We start from the raw sequence: 19,043 nt of genomic DNA, 5'->3' as shown, positions 1-19,043 counted from the left end.
TTCCCGCATCTCCCCCTCTCTTCTTCCCTCCCCCCTCTGCATGCTTGCTGCATTATTCCGATACCTTCATGTGTATGTCACTCCTCGCGTTGCCGCCTGTTTGTGAGTAGTTGTTTGATTTTGGATTTTCTCTCGTTGCTCATCGTCATTTTTCTGCCCCCCCCCCTCCCCCTTTCCCGCTCTCCCCTCGCCCCCACTCTACCTCTCCGCTTCCACCACCACCACTACCACCACCGTGTCCGGTGTGTTCTCTCTTCATGTCTCGTCCTCTTTCCACCTTTTCTCTTCCCACGCTGTGATTCTTTTCCGCTCTCGTGACACTCTGAACAGCCGGCTGCTGCTACTCGGTGCCCTCATTATCGTCTCTTTCTCTTTCTCTCTCTCTGCGTCTTGGTCACCCGCGCGCACATACCAACACGCTCACGTGGTGCGTCATCTCTGTCCCCACTTCAATCCCCCCCCCTCCCCTCCCCTCCCTTCCCTATTGGACCCCGATAAAAGCTTCTCTGCGATGGGAGGATGACGACGAGTATGCATTGCGCTGTGCGTTGTCGACACCCCCTCCTTCTTTCCACGGCTATCATCACGCCTCTCTTGATTCCCCCCTCCCCCCTCCCCCCTCGCTTGGCTAAGCAAATTCGGCGCACGACACACCCACGCATTTTTGTGCGCCGCTGTTCTTCTTTCCTTTCGCTAATGCGTACACAGGGAACAGCAGTGCACCATTTTACGCCACTGGGCTGAGAGTTACGCGAGCTCGGTTGCCGTGGGAGGTGCGCCTTTATGCTTCTCTGTAGAGGGTAAGGGGAGGGGTGTGTAGATGGGCAGCAGATGGGGAGCTCTTTAAGAGCCAGGAAGAGGGGAGGGCGTGCGTGTGTGTGTGTGGGGGGGGGAGGTAGAGGTTGCGTTGAGAGTGGAGAGGAAGAATGAAGGGGGTGGCGGTGGTCGTTGTGGGACTCGCAGGCTGCCTGTTGCTTCTCTTTTGCAGCCTTGATTATGTGTTAGTCTATCATGATGTTTGTTTGCCGCTGCGTCAGTGTTCTTCTGGCGTATTGCTGTACGTGCGTGCCTCTTCCTCTTCTCGTCTTCTGGCTCCTTCCCTTCACTGTCTTTCCCCCCCGCTCCCCCCCGCTCCCCCCGCTCCCCCCCGCTCCCCCCGCTCCCCCCGCTCCCCCCGCTCCCCCCGCTCCCCCCGCTCCCCCCGCTCCCCCCCGCTCCCCCTCGTCATCAGTCCACTGTAAACGATCAAGAGCGCCCTTTATGTGTTGTCCTGTCCTGTTCTCGTGCGCGCGTGTCTGTTGTGGCTCTGCAGGGTGGGCAATGGTGTTGCCGCCGCCACCCCCCCCTCGAGCTCCCCCCCCCCCCTCCCCCGTGGGTCGTGTTTGTTTCCGACTTCTTTTTTGTTGTCTCCCCTCTCCCCCATTCGCAGTGGTGCGTCGACATTTTTGTGTCTCGTCTGCAACCGTGTGCGCCATGTATTTCGGCTCTCCTCTTCCCACGTCTTCCTCATTCCAGTCCCGGCGACTCATCTGCCGCGAGCACGCCATGGCGGGAGGGGGGGGGCTGACATTTATCTCGCTTATGTGCCTTTTTTTTCTTCTTCTTCTTCTCTCAGTCTGCTGTCGCTGGTGACCCCGTAACTACTGTTGTGGTCGCTGGGGATTTGGGTGGCAGCTTCCATCGTGCTGTCTTCTCTTTCTTGTCTGTTTTGCATCAGTGCTGGTTGACTTGGTCGGCGCACGACTACTGACTCTGCCTCCTCCTCCTCCTCCTCCCCCTCTCTCCGCGTATCTCTCGCTTTCGTGTTCCCTCTTCTCCACCTTTCCTCTGATGTTCCCTCAGTCAGTTGCTCTGCTTGCTTGGTGTGTCTGTATAGATGTAGGCATGTGTTAGCGATGCCTCAGTCCGCTGTCGAGCTGTGTCGATGGGGAGCAGCCGCAGGGAAAGGAACTTAGAGAAGTATGCAAGACGGATGGGGAGGGAAGGACGAAGAGTGACTCGCATACCCACCTACGAAGGTAATCATCATCATTGATGGACGTTAACATTTTGCTCTGTTGTGTTGCTTTCTTTCCCCCTTTTCCTACACCAGAGCCGATATTTCGGAGCAAGCCCACAGCGACGAGTTGCAGGGGCGGAATGAGTGGGGGAAAACATCAAAAAACTCAGCAGGGGCCAAGGGGAGCCCCGCCGTCACACGCGCACAGACACGTTGGGTGGTGTTGGTGGCGGGGAGGCATCTGCAACCGGAGCAGCTGAAACGAAAAAAAATCTGCACCAGGGGTGACAGTTAGGTGGCCACCTTGTAGTCTGCGTATGTGTTTGCATGAAACAACGGGGGCTGTTGTGAGTTCTACGTGTCTTCCGCTGCCCCCATGACAGGGGCCACCTCAGCGCGGCGTCAGGGTCCAGTACCCCCCACTCAGTTCCGTGTAGGACAGCCGAGCAGCCCCCACCCCTGCCGATGCCGAGCCACGCCTGGTGGTGACAGGGTCAGGCACCTACGGCGCAGGGAGGTCGGAGCGGCGCATCGCCAGTGGTGTCGCCGAGCAGGTCGTGGGTGGCGCTGCGTCGGAGCGCGGTGCGGCAGCGAACACGTCTGTGCCCCCCGTATGGTGGGCAGGGGCGGCGCGCCGGTGAGGGAGTCGGCGCGTTGCTGCCCCGCGCGTGTCTGCGGCTGCCCCGCACCCGGCGATGGGCCCGCGGCAGGCGGTGGGGTGGGGCCGAGTGTGGTTTCGCTCATGGCGGAGCTCGTCTTCATGTGTTGTATGGCGGAGAGAAGGGGCACGCTGAGAGAGGGAAGCTCCTCTGCTGGACGCGGGCAGTAAAAGCATCTTGTGCACACAGTCGACACGCAGGCAAGTGATGCAGCTGCACCGATCATGCGCAGTGATGCTATTTTATTGCTGAGCTTAATTTCTGTTCTTCTAACACCATCTTCTTTTCGCTCTCCCATCTTTTCCCTCTCTCTCCCTGTCTCACAGATGCATCACAGAGAGGACTTTCCCCCACCTCTGACCCTTCACTCACTCACTCGCGTATTCACAGGCGCATAGTTTCTCTACTACTCGCCCAGCCTCTGCGGACGGCTCTGTTGCTGTGACTTCCTCTTCCCTTCGCTTCTTTGTTGCTATCTTTACTGCAGCGGTGCGCGTCTGTCTCTGCGTGTGTATGTGTGTGTGTGTGTGATGAGAGACAGCCTCAGCAAGCCCTCGACAGCATCGCCCTCGTCCTCACCTGCACACCTCTGCGACCCCGCCCTTCATCACCCCCTCTCTCGGCACCCACTCGCATAGACGTACGCTGCCAACTTTTCGTCGTTCGATTGTTCTCTCTCTGTTCATCTTTCTCTCTGTGCTACGCGTGAATGAATGCCTCTCCGACGGACTCCCCTGCCCCCCCTTTCCCTTTCTCTAGGCCCCTCTTCACCGATTCCACCCCTCCCCCGCAGAGCTTGTCTCTCGTGAGGTGCGTATAAGGCAGGATTGCCCACGGGGAGGTGATCTATCGGCGTCATTCTCGCTCTGCTTGTCTCCCCTATCCCCTCCCTCCGCCAAAGCTTTATCAAGAGAAGCCTGTGCGCGTATGTGTGTGCGTGCGAGGTCTACCAGGCCGGAGGCAGCACCTTACCTACACAATTACACAGAGCACATCATAGAGGCTAAAGAGCAGAGCAAAGAAGAAGAAGAAGCACTGAGCTTCCGTTGGCCATCAACCGCACAAGCGCTACCTACATAAGCTGCCGTAATGCGACGCTGCGGACGTGCTCCAACCCGGCAGGTCTCTTCCTGCGCTTTGCTCCTGCCGAGCTGGGCGATCACCCATGCGCCCACGCACTCTCGTCGGCAAGTGACGACGACAACGAGTGCGGCCGTGGGTGTTGGTGTGGCTACCAGCATTGCAAGTGCACCATCCTCACCGAACCCATCAACCGCAGCGGCAACAACCGCCGCAGCCGCTGCTGAGGACGCAGCAGCAGTTGCGTATGCGCCATATTCTTCTTCCACCAACGCGCCGGCGTCAGTGATTGGGGCACCCACCACGTCCTTCTATATGGCCCCGTCGAGCGCGTCGCTAGCGGAGATGACAGGTCGGCTTCGAGAAGCGCTTCGGACACTGTCTGAGGTAGAGAAGGCAAAGGTGGAACAGGCCATGAGGGTTACGGCCGCTACCGCCATCTCGAGCCAGAGCTCTTCTGTGAATGTTGGAGAAGGCCGTGTAGCGCTTAGCACAGCTGCGTCGATGCATCACCCTAGCGCTGCTGTCCCTCCCGGAGCGCTTTCCGCAACGTCTACCGAAGAGCCGACCGCAAGCGATAGTAGTTGTCCCAGCAGCAGCAAATCAGGCGGAGACGTCAGCGGTGCTGCCACTGCGAATGCTCCCTCCATGGGGGGGAGGTCTAGCACCACGACCTCGGAGGCAGTGGCGATGCCACTCTCGACGTCATCGTCATGGATTCGAAATAAGAAGCCCAAGTTCTGGGCTCTCGTCAATGAGGCCGGTACCGACGAAGTGGAGGGTGGCGATAACGGCGAAGGATTTGCAACAGCCTTCACGGCTGCTGGCAGTGCAGTGGCGGCACCATCGGGCACCGCGGCTTCTCGTTTGACCAGCGCGATGGCCAGCGCGCCGTTGAAAGCAACGGCACCCACGCTTACCGGTGGAGCTGCGGCCCCAGCGAAGGAGCTTTCACAACTACCGGCACTGGCCGAGCCGCTGCAGACTGCCTCGGACGTAGCAACCGCCTCTTCTCCGCCCTCGAGGGTGGCTGCCAGCACTTTCCTCTCCGCTACGGTCGATGGTCGAACGGACGGAGTCTCGTCGAGCTCACTAAAGGCAACCGGTGGCGCTGTCACAGCGCACAGCGTCCGCACCTCGACGTCGGTGTCGCCGTTTCGCAATCGCTACAAGCGCGACGTGGCGCATGTGCTGTCGGAGTTGCTGAGTAACGACCCCGCGTTGGGACCGCAGCTTCTGAGTCAGCTGTCCGCCGAGAGCCGGCGCCTGCTACTGATCATGGGCGCGGCCAGTGAGTACTTTGGCGTGGATTACGAGGAGGTGGCGGAGCAGGTGAAGGAGGCAGACACGGACAGGGACAACTCAATTTCCTCCAAGGAGTACGACGCCTGGGTGCGGCGTATGGCAGACTCGACGCCGGCGAAGCGTCGCCACGCGAAGGGGGGCCAGGCAATGGAGGGCGCTTTAGCGCCGGTGCTGTCGTTGGACTGTGCCTCTGCTCAGGGCGCCGCGGTGGCAGTCGCACCGCTGCCGCTGTCCTCGACAGCGTCACCGAGCAGCAGCCGGGATGCAACTGAGACAAAACCTTCTGTTCAAGGCGCAGCTTCCACTTCCACGACTGCGCATCCCCCCGTCGCTGTGTCTGCCCCTCTTTCCCGTCAAACGGCTGACATGGCCACGGACACAGCGAAGGCCGCCAGAGCTTGCATAATCGGAGTGATGCAGAAGAGTGCGTCGTCAGCGGCAGAGGTGCCAGCGAGTCACGACGCCGTAGCTGATCGCCTTGCTGCCTCTGTTGCCATGCCGTCGTCCACATCTGCTTCTCCCGAGAATAGCACTGCTGGCAGCAGCTGTGGCCGTATCAGTGACGTCACCGGCGGTGGTGCGCTGGCCTCTCCTTTTCTTCCGACCACCTCGGCTGCGACCGTCACCAGCGCAGCGCGCGCGTCCGTCAAGCAGGACCCGAGCTATATTCCGTGGTCGACATACCTGAGGATTGTCGTGACCGCCGCGCCGCCGTTCCTAGCCTTTGGAATGCTGGACAACTCCACCCTTGTTCTTGCCGGCGGCGCAATCGACAACGCCCTCTCCGGAAGCCTTGGCCTCTCGCAGATGGCCGCCGCCAGTCTCGGCGGCGTCGTCAGCGGCGTGGCGGGAATTCAGGTGCACGGTCTGGCTGAGCGGTATACGCGGGCATCACCGCCACGGCTAGCGCCGGAGCAGCAGCGAGGTGTTTCCTACTCGCGCGCCACGCAGGCGGGAAACATGCTGGGGATGGTGGTCGGTCTCATCCTTGGCATGACCCCGCTGCTGTTCATGAGCGGGTCGACGCAGCTGGCGGAGCAAGAGGAGCGCGATCGTAACCGCTTCCGGCAAGAGGCTGGGCGCAGTCACCAGCGTCAATGCAAGGTGGTTGAGAAGAAAGAGATCGCCCTGCGACAACAGCTGTGGGAGGAGGAGAAGGCGACGCGGGAGGCGCTGCTGCGAGACAAGGACAACCTTTCACTCCTCAGCTCTGTTCAGGGTTGAGAAGGGCAAAGACATGACCCCTTCCACAGGAAGCGATGGTGGCGGCATAGCCAGAGGGAAGATGGGAGAGAGAGTTGGAGCGGCACTCGCTTGCCCTTCGACGGGTACACTTTCTGTGTGCTTTCTGCACCACTCAGCCTCTCCATTGGCGGTGAGCGCACCCCCATGCACAGGCACACGCACACCCACCCACCCACACACACACACACGCACGCATGCACGAAGCGCATACAGGCTCTAACTAGCGAGATTCGCGCGAAATGCTATCCGAGTATATGGCAACAAATAACCATGTATAGGGGAGGGGGGGACGCGGATGGTGTACATGTAGTGAAGGAACCGGTAGCGAGGAAGGAGTAGTTTCTGGGGAGGTGGCGGAAGGCCAGGTGAAGCTGTGCAAGGGTGGTCCGCACCTCAGGCGTGTGGAGCGCGTTTGGCCCTGCGTCGCGTGTCTACCAGCCATGACAAGACACTCCCTCCCTCCTTCCTCTCCTCTTTGTCTATTCCACACTCCTTCTTCCCTCTCTCCCCGTTCCAGCGGCGATTGTCTTTCCTTCTGCCTCACCTTCTTCTATCGTCGTTGCCTACGTACGACTGTTGTTTGTGTGTGCGTGTGTGTGTTTCGCTGGCCACCCGTCTTGCGTTCTTTTGCCGCCGTCTTTAGTGTCTCTTCTGAGCTTTATGACGTTGACGCCCACCCTCGTACGTACGTGTCCAGACTCGCGTGCCAGCGGAGGGGTGGGTGGGGCTGCACTAGGTACGAAGCTGACGTATGTGGCGTGTGTACCGCCATGTCGGCAGCGCCGGAGGTAACTGAGAGAGGAGACAAAGAAAAGGAGGAGAGGGCCGAAGGAAGAAGCTGAGTAGCTCCCGCATGCGGGCGCACGTGCGTGTGCTTCGCTGTCCGTCTCTCTCTCTCTCTCTCCCCTGATGAAACACACGCACACGCGTGTAGATACGGTGGGCAGCTCTGATCTACTATCCCCTATGCATCCCTGGCCTGATGAAAGAGAGGCTCAGCAGAGGAGAGAAATCGAGTCACATCGATTAAGCGATCACCGAGTTCATACACACATCACACATGACACCCGCACACACACACACAGACGTGCAGGTCTGGACCCTTTCATGGAGATCGAAGTAGTGACAGTGCAGTGCTGTTCCCTAACGACAGCTGTGGCTTTACTATACCGCACGGTGTATGAACAGGATGAGCACAGCATGGCAAAGAGGTCCCTCGAGGATATCCTGCGGTCGACACGAAAAGCTGATTGTGGAAGGGGTGATGATGAGAGAACCGGAGTGACTGTGGGAGGTGTGCGTGTGTGTGTGTGTGTGTGTGTGTGAAGGAGGTGACGGTGTCTCTCTTTCTCTCTATCATCTTCTCCCTTCTCCACTCGACGTGTCCGCCTCTCGCTCCCCTCCTTCCGTTGGCCTTTCCTCTGCAGAGCTGCCGGTGCTGCCTCCCTTAGTTCTCTCTCCTCCTTTTCTTCTTCCTCTTCTCCAAACTCCGTCGTTACGATTTACCGAACGGTGTGCCCCATGATGCACACACACACACACACCCACACACACACACACGCACGTGCACACCGTCTTCCCCCCACCCCCAAACACACGGACGCCGTTGTCGCATCCCCCTCCCGCTTTTCTCTTTCTTTCTCTCCACCCCCCTGGCGGTGCAGTAGGTTGCCACGGTTACCTATCACTGATACCCCATCAAACTCACTCACACACGCGAAGTCATCCTCTCTCTCTCTCTCTGTGAAGGGCAGACCCAGGCGAAGGCGTCAGCACCACAAAGGCCTAACGCGCAGAATCTTGTGTTTATCATCTGCCGTCTCGCTCGTCAACCCACCTCTCCACAGGGCCCTCCGCAGCCCTCACAGCATCGATGGACAGCGCCTACTTGAAAAACCATGTGGGGATGCTCCTGGCGAAGGGTATTGCAGAGACGGTCACCGCGCAGCCCAGCAACCCGCAAGAGTACCTTGCCCTCTACCTCCTCCACCAGCTCCAGGAGGAGGAGCGCAAGACAACGGCCGCAGCGCACAAGCGTAAGGTGAATGAGCTTCGGGAGGAGTGGTGCCAGAAGCGAGCGTTACGTGAGAAGTCGGCCGTTGACGTGATCCAGCGCTGTTTCCACCGCTTCCAGAAACGCCTTCACACAAAGCGAGTCGCTGAGGAGGAGCTGCAGGAGATGTACGAAGCGGCCGAGGCCGAGGCGGAGGAGCTGCTGGACGAGGAGGCCGCAATTAAGGCTGCGAAGGGCGACGAGGACACTGAAGAGGATGGTGCGGGTGCGGCGTCGGAGAGGCACTCGGGCTCACTCGCTGCCGCAGCGCTGGAGGAGAAGGAGACCGTGATGAGCGAGGCCCGTAGAGAGTTTTTCAAGTCTCAGCGCTTCCTGCTGACCCTCTCCAAGAGTGCGGTGGGCCAGCTCAAGCACAAGCTGGAGGACGAGGCGGAGCGCGTGCGCATTGCGCAGGACATCACACTCGGTGCCTACCACCGCGCCGCTGCTCAGGAGGCTGCGCTCGTGGAGGCGATGACCACACCTTCCATGGCAAATGCCGCACCTGTGCTCTCCCCCGCCGCGGCGGAGCTAGCGGAGCGCCTCGCTGAACATCGCGACCACCGCTTCATCTGTGTCCCGTACGTCAACTACCTTGTTTTTCGCTGCGTGTGCTACCTCCTGCTCAACACCACACCCAAGGCGACGAACACAGCCGCAAAAGTGGCCGCGCTGCTGAAGCCCTCGGTGCTGGTGCAGCAGCTACGCGCCTTCAACCCTGTGGCCGCGTACGACCGCGGGGTAGCGTTGAAGTTGGAGCGACTTGTGCCAGAACTGAGCTCGGCAACCGGCGGTGACGAGGACATGGACGAGGGCAATGGCGAGGGGCGCCGCAAGGAGAGCGACGCGCTTGCAGAGGAGGGCTCCAGCGTTCCGTTCACGCAGCCGATGACACGTCAGGTGCGCCGCGCCGCGCGTGTGCTGCGGACCTGCTGGCTGGATGGAGAGTACCAGTGCGAGGTCGACCCGGAGGAGTTTTACACGGAGGAGATGCTCGAAGAGGATTCCGCCAAGGCGGAGGTCGACGGCGACGAGAACGCACTGAAGCAGAAGCTCATTCCGACGCTGGCAGATGAGATTGAGGCAGCAGCCAAGGCACGCGAGCGTGTGGCGGAGCTGCGCAGCATCGTCGAGGCGCAGGTGAAGCAGCGTGGGGGTATTGTGATGTATGGCCTACTGCGCTTTGTGTCCGCCGCTGTGGCGTACCGCCAAGCACGCGATGCCATCGTGCAGCAGCGACAAGAGATGGGGCTGCCGATGGATAACTTGGATGAGCTGCCCGAGGATGAGGCCGAGGACCCTATGAACGACGAGGCACTGATAGATGAGGAAACCGGTGAGCTGGATGTGGCGGGCGTGCAGGTGCTGCAGGAGCGCATCGGCGTGGACACGGAGGAGGCGCTAGCGAAGACGTGGGAGGCCCGCGACCGACGTCAGCGCGAGGCATACTCGATGAAGGCGATCAGCCTGCAGCAGCAGCTCGACGCTAGTGAAGAGGACGAGGAAGAGGACGAGGGCGAAGGCGCGTGAGCACTCAGGTTGACTGCCACAGAGAACTACCGGAGGGGAGGGGGGGTGCCACCTGACCCGACACCTGCCCACTAACAGCCCCCCTCCCCTACGATAGGTGAGCGCAGTTCTCAGGGCCGCCTCTTCCCCCCTCCTTTGCGTCCTGTGCACTCAGCCCACGTACTGCTCACAGCACAGCTTTGCGTGTCTCTCTGTTTTGTCTCGCCCCCCACCCCCCCACCCCCCCCTTCCTTCGTCTTGCTCTCGTTGCGCATGTAGTGTAAGTCTATAGATGTGTGTGCGTGGTGGGGTGCGCAGGTGCCGTGCCGCTTCCCCCCCCCCCCTTCCTCGCTTGTCCGCCCCTCCTTTTCGTTTTCCCCTCCTTTTTCCCTTTTCCGTTGTGTTTTTGCTCGTTTGGCTTTTGCGATGTACGTAATTCCGCTTGCTGTGCAGCAGCCCCCTCCCCCCCCCCTCCCCCCACGACGACGACCACCACCTCCTCTTTGTTTTCGGCAGAGGTGGGCACGCACTGGTGCGTGTGTCGGATGCATACATGCATATGCTTGCCGATCTGTGTGACTGGGCCTGAGCACTGCCCTGTCTCTGTTTGTTTGCACATACATATATATGTGCGTGCGTGTGTGCGTCTGTGTGTGTGTGTCTGGGACGCTCGACGCTCTTTCGCTGCTGATTGAGCTGACTCACTCCCTCCCTCCTCTCCTCTCCTTCTCTCTCGTTGGCTGTGCAGGCGTGACCACCGCCCTTCTCTTTTCCTTGATGATGTTGTCTATCAGAGCGCGACGGAAGAAACAACAAATGCGTATGGAAATACCCAAACAGAAAACCTCTGCTGTGAGGCGCAAGGGGTGATCGCGCGCTACACGTGCGCGTGCGGGCCGAGGATGAGAACGTGACTGGGATCTTTTTTTTTGAATCTGTCTTTACACCAGCACAGACGTATTCACACGAGCACGGCAGCCTCTCTCCCCCTGGCTGATTTCGGCTATATGTGCGCCGTCAATTGACCAGACGATGGGGTGGGGCGTAGGACACACGCACCCCACAGCATGCATCCCGTGTGGTGAGTGTGTCCTTCCCTTTCTCTCTCTCTCTCTCGATCATGCATGCATGTCGTTGCCTCTTGTGGATCATGCGCGATCAAGAAGAGAGGGACTAACCACATGCACCCCCCACGATCGGTCGTGTGCGTGTCACGTTTCTCTCTGATTTTGAGCTCTCTGTGAATTTTCCCCTTGCGCTTCGGCCCCTCCTTCCCTTTCCTCTGCACGCGACTGCTCCTCCTGCTGATCCACTGCTCGCGCGTGGATGTCGTTCTCTTCCTCTCTCCCTCTCACTCTCCTCTTGTGTCTTCCCACCTACACGCGTGCCTCTCCCCTCAACAGTCTCCGTACACACGCGAGACGAACAAACAACAACAAAACAGGGCGAGCAATCGTGGCGTGGGCGGGCCACTGCGAGGAGTTGATGGAAACAACGAGGGGCCTTCTGCGTGGCAGGGGAATGTTTCGCCTCACCTTCCCCCTTTGCCTCTCGTCGAAGCAGCTCTCGCACGGCCCGCTCGCCACGCACACACACAAGCAGAGTTTTCGCCAGTCAAAAGAGGCACTGCAGACGAGTCGGCGGCGCTCACAGACGCTGCGCACAAACTTCAGTTTTCAGCAAAAACTGAACCAGGAGTTTGGCGCGCGTCAGCACACCTTTGCGCAAGAGCGGCGCTCTATGCAGGGCGCCGCTGAGGATCTCATGTACGACCGCGCTTACCATGCTGAGCGGCGCGGCGGCAGAGCGGGACGGGTCTACCGCACTGCCAAGGACCGCGCAGCAGAGATGGCGACGGCACGAGAGCTGCTTCACATGGAGGAGAACACGCGGCGACTCATGAAGAAGGGCCGCACGCAGCGTACCGAGTTGTTCCGTGCGCAGAGGCAATGGAGCCGCTAAAAGGAAGTTCAGCTGCGCAGCCGCAGCAGCCTCTTTCACTGTTGTTGTTTGCTCTGCTGTGCTCGGCCACGCGTGCACACAGCTGGGAGATAACGAGAGAAGTATTTCGCGGCACGAGTGGAAGGCTACCTCCCTCCTTCCAAGCGTATGAAGTCCCTCGGATTCCACGTGACGTGTCTCTCTCTCTGCAAGGGGATGGTGGAACCATCAGCTGATCAGCGTAGAGACCAAATAAACGCAATATGGATGAAAAAATATGAAGCTCATATGCGCGCCTCTCCCTGCGTTAACATGAGAGCTGAGCAAGATGGCGGATCCATGCGTGTGTGCGGGCTCGGGTGTGCGTATCCTCGGCACGGAAGCTGCAGGTCTAGTTAGTAGTAGGCGGATTAGCAGCGGACAAGAAGAGGGGGCATAGTCAGTACGTGCTCCTCTGTCTTCTCCTTCCCTCTCTCTGTGGCACCCCGCGCTCACGCCGTCGTGTACACAAGGATGGTTTCCACGGCGGTGTTTGCTTGCTATGGGGGGGGGGCAAATAATGTGAGTGCCGCCGAATGCATAGTACAGTCGACGCCAGATCGCCTCTCTCTCTCTCCACTCACGTCGTATGGTCACTCTTCTATGAATTCGTGCTCCTACGCTTCTCTTCTTTCCCTCCCTCTCTCTCTCTCTCTATGCCGTGTGCACGAGAGGCAGCTGAGCGGTTTGCTCGTCGTGGCTATACAGACGTGGCCCCCCCATCTTCCTGGCCATTTCGTTGTGTGTTTTTTCTCATTTCGTGCGCACGGCTGCCATGTCTGTGCCGCTAAATTGCTCGACAGTGGGCTTGGGTCGGTGGGCCACAGTAGCGGCGGTGAGGCCTTTGTCGTCCGTCGGCGCCACCACCACCCAGCGCAGCGCTTCCTTAGCACCATTCGCGGCGGCGCTGGACGTGAAGAAGCGCTTTGCGTCGACGGCGACGGACAGGGCAAATGCACACGGGTCCTGCAACAGCAGCGAGTCCGGCTTCTTCCGTGCCTATCGCAGGTTCCGGCGGGAGCGCCGTGCTGACCACGACCGGCAGTACACGACGCTGTCGATGTACCTAGAGCGGCTGCCGCCAGGTTTTCGTGGGCTTCTTCTGTGGTCGCCGCTACTCGCACTTTTGCACTTTACGTGCCGGCAGGCGAGAATCTACTATCTCGAAGAGGAGGAGCCATGGTACTACGTGGCACTCCCACGGCGGTGGCGTTACCGGGTCGGCGGGGAAGGCAGCGGTGCGACGGTGCATGTCTCGTCGCTGTTACGGCGGGCACCGCCCTCCACGACATACTCCCTGCCAAACGCAAGCCAAGGAACTGAGAGTCAGGGGAGTAGATCGACGGTGACCACCACCACGACGTATGCGTTTCGCGCTACTGACGTGCAGGACGCCGCCGCTGCTGCTGCTGCTGTGGCGGGTGTCCCTCTCGCCGGCTCACCCCCGGTCGCCTCCTTTCATGAAGTCTGCGTCCGTCGTGTTCACACGGATGAGGGCGCGCCGCCTGCAGCGACGGCGCCGGCTCCGCCACCGGAGGAGACGCACCGCTACGGTGTGTGGGGTGCCCCGCTGGTTGTGATTCGTGATCCGGCCACGCAGCGTGTGATAGGTTACACGACGGCGGGATAGCCCCCCCCCCCCCCCCCCCCCCCCACACACACACACACTGTAGCTCCTCCCCTCCCTCTTCATCTCATTTCCTCCTCTTCACTTCGCACTTGACACGCCACACAAGTGCGTGTGAGCGGGTGGAGGCGAGAGGCGGGGTGATGAGGGAGCCTTACCACCTTCTACACGCATCTGCGCTGACGTGGCACACGTGCAGGCACGACATACATACGCATCCACGCGTACGGACATACAAGGGTCTTCGTCATTTTTGGTCAGATATAATGGAGAGCGCAAGAGGGAAGAGTGAGTCGGTGTGTGTGTGCGCGCGTCTCTCTCTCTTTACTGTCGCTTCAACTTGTTTGTTTTGCTCAGTAAGCAGTGCTTCGGCTCCCGACTCAGGCAGAGAAGGCACGCAGGTGTAGAGAGCCACGCACCAGCAGGGGGCGGCCCTAGAGCCGTATACGAGAGAGCGGAGGAAGGGGGGAGGTGGTAGTGGTGGGGTAGGGAAGATGCAATCAATGGTGAAAGCCTACGTTTCGCTACGTCTTAAGGTACACGCGCGCGGACTGCACCCCCCCCCCCTCTCCCACACCCATTGCCTCTCGCTTTCTTCTCTCGTCCTCGACTACGCAGAGAGAGCTGTGCTGCATTCCTCATGCTCTTCTATCACTGCCATCCATATACCGTCCGCTTATCTCCTGTTTTTTTCCTCTCCGTTGTTGTACGTCTCAACGCCACACCCTCCTCACTTACCTCACTTACCTCACCCACCCACCCGCACGCACGCACGCACGCCCACACATGCGTGTGCCCACGTGCGAGGCGGACCCGTGGCGATCGCTGCCTCTTTTCCGCTTCTGCGTTATTTCTTCGCTTCCCTTTTTTTTGGTGCTCTTCCCGCCCCATTTGTGCAGCTTTGCTCGCCTTCGGCTTTCTGCGTCTGTGCCTGCGGGTGAGCGAGCGCGCGCGTCATGAACTCGGTGGATGAGCTGAACCTGCTGCTGGGTATTGGCCCGTCACGACCCCAGCTCCCCCTCACGCTTCGCAAGTCTGGCTACCTACCGGTGCGCTCCCTGGGCAAGGGAAGCTACGGCCAAGCCCTCCTTGTTTTCCATGAGCCGAAGCAGCAGTACTTTGTCGTCAAGCACATAAACCTCGGCTGTTTGTCGTCTCGCCAGCGGCACGATGCGCACAACGAAATCAACATCCTGCAGAAGCTGCACCACCCCAACATCGTGCGCTACGCCGAGTACTACGAGGAACACCTGCACCTGTACATCGTCATGGAGTACGCTGACGGCGGTGACGTTTATTCCTTGTTGAGCAGTGCGCAGGCGGCGCGGAAGCTGGGAGCGGCTGGCAGGTACCGGGGCGACTCTGCCGCGACTCCAGGTCTCTTGTCAGAGGCGCAGGTCGTCAGCCTCTTCGTGCAGACCACCATGGCAGTGAAGTACATGCACGACCGCCGCCTGCTGCACCGGGACATCAAGTCATCGAATGTTTTCCTCACCAAGAACCACGTTGTCAAGCTCGGCGACTTTGGCATTAGCACCGTCCTACAGAGCACAGTGGCCATGGCGAGCACCATGTGCGGGACGCCGTGCTACTTCTCCCCTGAACTGTGCCAGGGCCGTCCATACAACAGCAAGAGCGACATGTGGGCGCTCGGCGTGCTGCTCTATGAGCTGTGCGCAGGCCATGTCCCGTTTGAGTCCACAACGATGAAGGCGCTAATGCGGGACATTGTGCACAAGCAGCCGCCTCACATCCCCGCCGTCTACTCGGAGGGACTTTGGGAGCTGATTGTGCAGCTGCTGCAGAAGGACGCGCGGCGGCGCCCCGACGCTGGGCAGGTACTCATGTCACCCGTGCTGATGAAGCATGTGCCTGACCTGATCGACCAGCTCGCCGCCGACACGGCCAGCGGCGGTACCCCTTCTTTAGGCGGCGTTGGCAGCATTCATGTAGATGAAGCTCCTCGTGCGCCCGCTGCTGCTCCGCCACCCCCACCGCCACGAAAAGCGCAGCAGGTCCTGCCACCTCCCAATAAAGCTGGTGGTGGTGGCGTTGCGAGTCCCGGGCTGCCCGCTGCCGCTGCCGCTGCCTCTCCGCTGTCGTTGTCCCCATCGCCACTGTCGCAAGCGCAGCGGCAGCGGCACCCCTCCCGCAGCGGTGGTGGGGCCGGCGCCTCCTCGATTGAGGCGCTGGTCGCTCGCTTCGATGCCCAGAAACAGCAGATTGTAGAGACGAGGAAACGCAAGTCTGGATACCAGGCGGAGCTGCAGGGCACGGGCGGCACCGGTGGCGTACCGCACGCGTCTGGCGCCGAGGGGCATTCACGTTTCTCACCAGGTTCTGCTGCGGCCCTTCGACAGCAGGAGCTGAGGGTGAATGGCGGGGGGGTCGGAGGCGGCGTGGCACCCACACGGCCCTCGGTTGGTAGTGCACGCCCGCGAGCCACAGGTGCCACGCCTTCGCAGGCGGCCTTCATGCCACCGCCGCTCCCAGCGGCGCTCCGCGACATCGGCGCCATCGATCAGCGCTGCCCCGCAGGGCTGCCAACCACCCCGTCACCCCCTTCCCGACAGCGCGGCAGCGTGGCCGCCGCGCAGACGCCAAAGGTCAAAAATGTTGATGCGGTGCTGCAGGCCCCCAATGCCCGTGTGGGCGAGCAGGCGATACGTGCCCAACCGTACCCGGCTGCTTCACAGCGACGGCACGTCGTTGGGGAGCTCGACGAGAGTGCTGCGCCGCCATTGGTCTCGGGGGGAGCAGCGCCAGCGGCAGACGAGCTGAACGCGATGCTGTCGGAGCTGTCCTCTTGGCGAGAGCGCAGTGTTCGGCGGCAGCTGCGTCAGGACAGCCATCGCGCACGCCGGAACAACACAAGTGACAAGACTGTCGTTGTGGCGAAGCCGAAGCCTGCTGCCGCGAAGTCGGACACCGACATTCCCTCTCCGCAACCACCGACGTCGCCGTCTGCATTTTCCGCGCCGCGCAACCAACTGGGTAGGCTCGCAGCGCCGCCGAATTTCCATCGGCCTGGGGTAGCGGAGGGCGCAGTGGCCCCCGGACCGAAGGGCAACGCTGCACTCCACGCCAGGCAACCGCATGGGGTGGGCGGCGGTGTACAGGCGAGTGAGGCGCATACAAGGGATGCAGCAGCGTCGCTCAGCGGAGCCACTGCCCCCTCTCTCGGGGCGAACACTCACAGCAGTGACGACGACGGGGATCGAAGCGCCACGCTGAGCTTTGTCGACGCGCTTGGCACTGCACTCGACGTCGATGCCGTTCAGGCTGCCGCTGCAGCAGCGCAGCAGCAGCGCCCACTGCCACCACCGCCGCCACTAACTTCAGAGGAGGCTGGTAGCGCTGGATGTCTGTCAGGACGGGTACCGTTCTCGCAGCAGTCTATGAAGAAGACCTTCCACGGTACGAGTGACAGGATTGATTCCCTGCAGTCCACACTGATGGCCGGCACGGTGTTCCGCCATATCCCTGTCACAGCGATGCAGGCCGAGACGATGCGCGGTACCTGCGCTGATGCCACTGCGACGGCGGCCGCTGACTGTGCAGGGGAAGTGGAGGGTGCAGCCGACATCCACTTCAGGACCTCCTGTCTCTGCGGTCGTGCCGAGACTTCGCATGGCTACCTCTCCATGATCTACGGCTCTTTTGTTTGTTCCTGTAGCGTGTGCGTTCGATTCACCGGTGCTGCACACGGTGTGGAGTGGCTGCACCTGCCCGAGGTGGCACATGGACTGCCGGCGCTGCTGTCTTCGTCGACTCCATCGGATGTACCAGGTGGGTGTTCTACGACGGCGACGCCCAGTGCAGGCGCCGGCGCTGCTGCTGCTGCTATGCCGCGCGCTCATAGTAGGGGTACGCCGCTGAGCCATAACCGAAACCAGGAGGCGGAGGCAAAGGGGAAAGGTGGCGACAGTGCCAGCTGCGCCCCACTAACACCAACGCAGTCTCCTAGCCCCTCGTCCCGTTGCTTGAGAACGGCGAGCGGCGCCCGCACTGGCGATGAAGCCACGGAGGCGCTTGGCCAAGCCAACATTCGAGCCTACAGCCACCGTTCACAAGTTGCAGCGCCGTTGCAGCTGGAGGAGGACCTGCGCCAACCTGTGCTGCACCCACCCGGGTCATTGCTTGCAGGCGGCGGCGTGGCGACAAGGAGCCGGAGCGTGCTGTATATTATCTACACCTGCCTCACCTGTGGCGCTCTCGTCGGGATGCAGCACGAAGGCGTGGAAGGGATTCTGCTGCCCAAGACCACGCTCGATACCCAAAGCCTCGATATTCTGTCCTCGTGCGCGCAGGCTGTCGACCTCGACGCAACAGAGATGGTCGCGGTGGGCGGAGGGCCCCCCTGCCATGGAGTCGGTTAAGGTCACGCAAGCAAAGAAGAGGTGGACAAAAGAGGCAACAGTGGGGAGGGGAGGGGGTGGCGAATGGGAACTCGGCTGTGGTGATGATAAACGTCTCTCTGATGCGCGTGCACGTGTGGGCCACCAGCGGATGCCTCGTCCCTTGTGAGTGTGCGAATGTCCTTTTTTTTTTCGAAGGCGCGCCTTGCCGCACCCCTCCCCTGCCCCCCTCTTCCTTCTCTCTACCACTCTTCACTGCCGGCGAGAGGTATACCTCCTCTTCCCTCCCCCTCCCTCCCTTCCTGCGGCAGCGTGCGTACATCTCCACCTAGGCGAGTGTATATGACGACGGGTGGAGGTGTATGCACGATGAGAAGCTGACTTCGGCATCTCTTCGCATGAGCAGGTGCGCCTGTTGATTTTCCCCCTTTTCCTCTTTTCACTGATGTGCTCTTCATTTGTGTTTCACCTCTTCCCTCTATAATTTTCGCTGCTGTGCCCCCGTGTCCGATCGACTCCCCCCTCCTCCCCCTCTCTCCTACCATCGGTCTCTCCTTCCTCGTCTTTCTCCCCCGATGTCTCGTATGATACACGCGTGTCTGTGTGTGTGTGGGGCGGGGGGAGGGGAGGGGGGCATGTCAGCCGCATCCATCCTCTCTCTCTCTCTGTTCATCTGATTTCACCGGGCACGTGGCGTCACGCTGCCGTTGTTGGAACTCATCACTCTTCATCTTCGTCTTCTTTTCCTTTTGCCGAAGCATTTTACGTGTGCGCATGTGAGGCTTTCTTTTCTGTTCCCTCTCACATCTCTGTCCGTCTCTTTCGCGCCACCTGTGTGAAGCACGTATACCCGTGCGCCCCCTCGCTCCCCCCTCCACTTCTCCCTACCCCCCTCTCTCTACTTCAGCCCCCGTCTTCTTTGCCACCGATGCAACGCTGCTTTTCCCCCTCCCCCATTCACTATACCCTCTTTTGGAGTCCACCCACACCCACACCCACACACCCACACCTCCGCACGCCCACGCCCAGTGCTCCAGCTATCACTTGTCCTCGCGTGCTCTCTTTTCTTTTGATGTTCATTCGCGTCTTCCTTGCGTGGTTGTGTGGCTTGCCGTGCATGTCTCTGCAGTAAGTGAAACGCTTTGCTGTCTTCATGCTGAGGTGCACGTGTGTCTGTTCGTTGACAGCAGTGTGGGACACCGCATACGAGAGAGGGCTGGACGGAGGG

At 60.5% G+C, this 19,043-nt stretch overlaps 5 protein-coding genes across 5 annotated transcripts; all 5 read left to right on the top strand.

Annotated features, from left to right (window-relative positions):
• Positions 1–3,747: 3,747 nt before the first annotated feature.
• LBRM_08_0790 (conserved hypothetical protein) lies at positions 3,748–6,267 on the top strand (the record flags this gene model as incomplete). The annotated part of the gene is made up of 1 exon (XM_001562087.2): positions 3,748–6,267. One exon carries the CDS (start codon positions 3,748–3,750, stop codon positions 6,265–6,267), a length of 2,520 nt encoding a protein of 839 aa, XP_001562137.2.
• A 1,894-nt stretch (positions 6,268–8,161) lies between these two features.
• Positions 8,162–9,871, top strand: LBRM_08_0780 (conserved hypothetical protein; the record flags this gene model as incomplete). The annotated part of the gene is made up of 1 exon (XM_001562086.1): positions 8,162–9,871. One exon carries the CDS (start codon positions 8,162–8,164, stop codon positions 9,869–9,871), a length of 1,710 nt encoding a protein of 569 aa, XP_001562136.1.
• Positions 9,872–11,371: 1,500 nt separating this feature from the next.
• On the top strand, positions 11,372–11,812 carry LBRM_08_0770 (conserved hypothetical protein; the record flags this gene model as incomplete). Its single annotated transcript, XM_001562085.1, has 1 exon — positions 11,372–11,812. The coding sequence occupies one exon, from the start codon at positions 11,372–11,374 to the stop codon at positions 11,810–11,812; it is 441 nt and encodes a 146-aa protein (XP_001562135.1).
• A 793-nt stretch (positions 11,813–12,605) lies between these two features.
• Positions 12,606–13,460, top strand: LBRM_08_0760 (conserved hypothetical protein; the record flags this gene model as incomplete). The annotated part of the gene is made up of 1 exon (XM_001562084.1): positions 12,606–13,460. The coding sequence occupies one exon, from the start codon at positions 12,606–12,608 to the stop codon at positions 13,458–13,460; it is 855 nt and encodes a 284-aa protein (XP_001562134.1).
• A 953-nt stretch (positions 13,461–14,413) lies between these two features.
• Positions 14,414–17,836, top strand: LBRM_08_0750 (putative protein kinase; the record flags this gene model as incomplete). Its single annotated transcript, XM_001562083.2, has 1 exon — positions 14,414–17,836. The coding sequence occupies one exon, from the start codon at positions 14,414–14,416 to the stop codon at positions 17,834–17,836; it is 3,423 nt and encodes a 1,140-aa protein (XP_001562133.2).
• Between the last annotated feature and the right edge of the window lie 1,207 nt (positions 17,837–19,043).

Source organism: Leishmania braziliensis, chromosome 8 (assembly GCF_000002845.2).
Source record: "Leishmania braziliensis MHOM/BR/75/M2904 complete genome, chromosome 8".
NCBI classification, from domain to species: Eukaryota; Euglenozoa; class Kinetoplastea; order Trypanosomatida; family Trypanosomatidae; genus Leishmania; species Leishmania braziliensis.
This window is presented reverse-complemented; position numbering and strand designations above follow the sequence as displayed.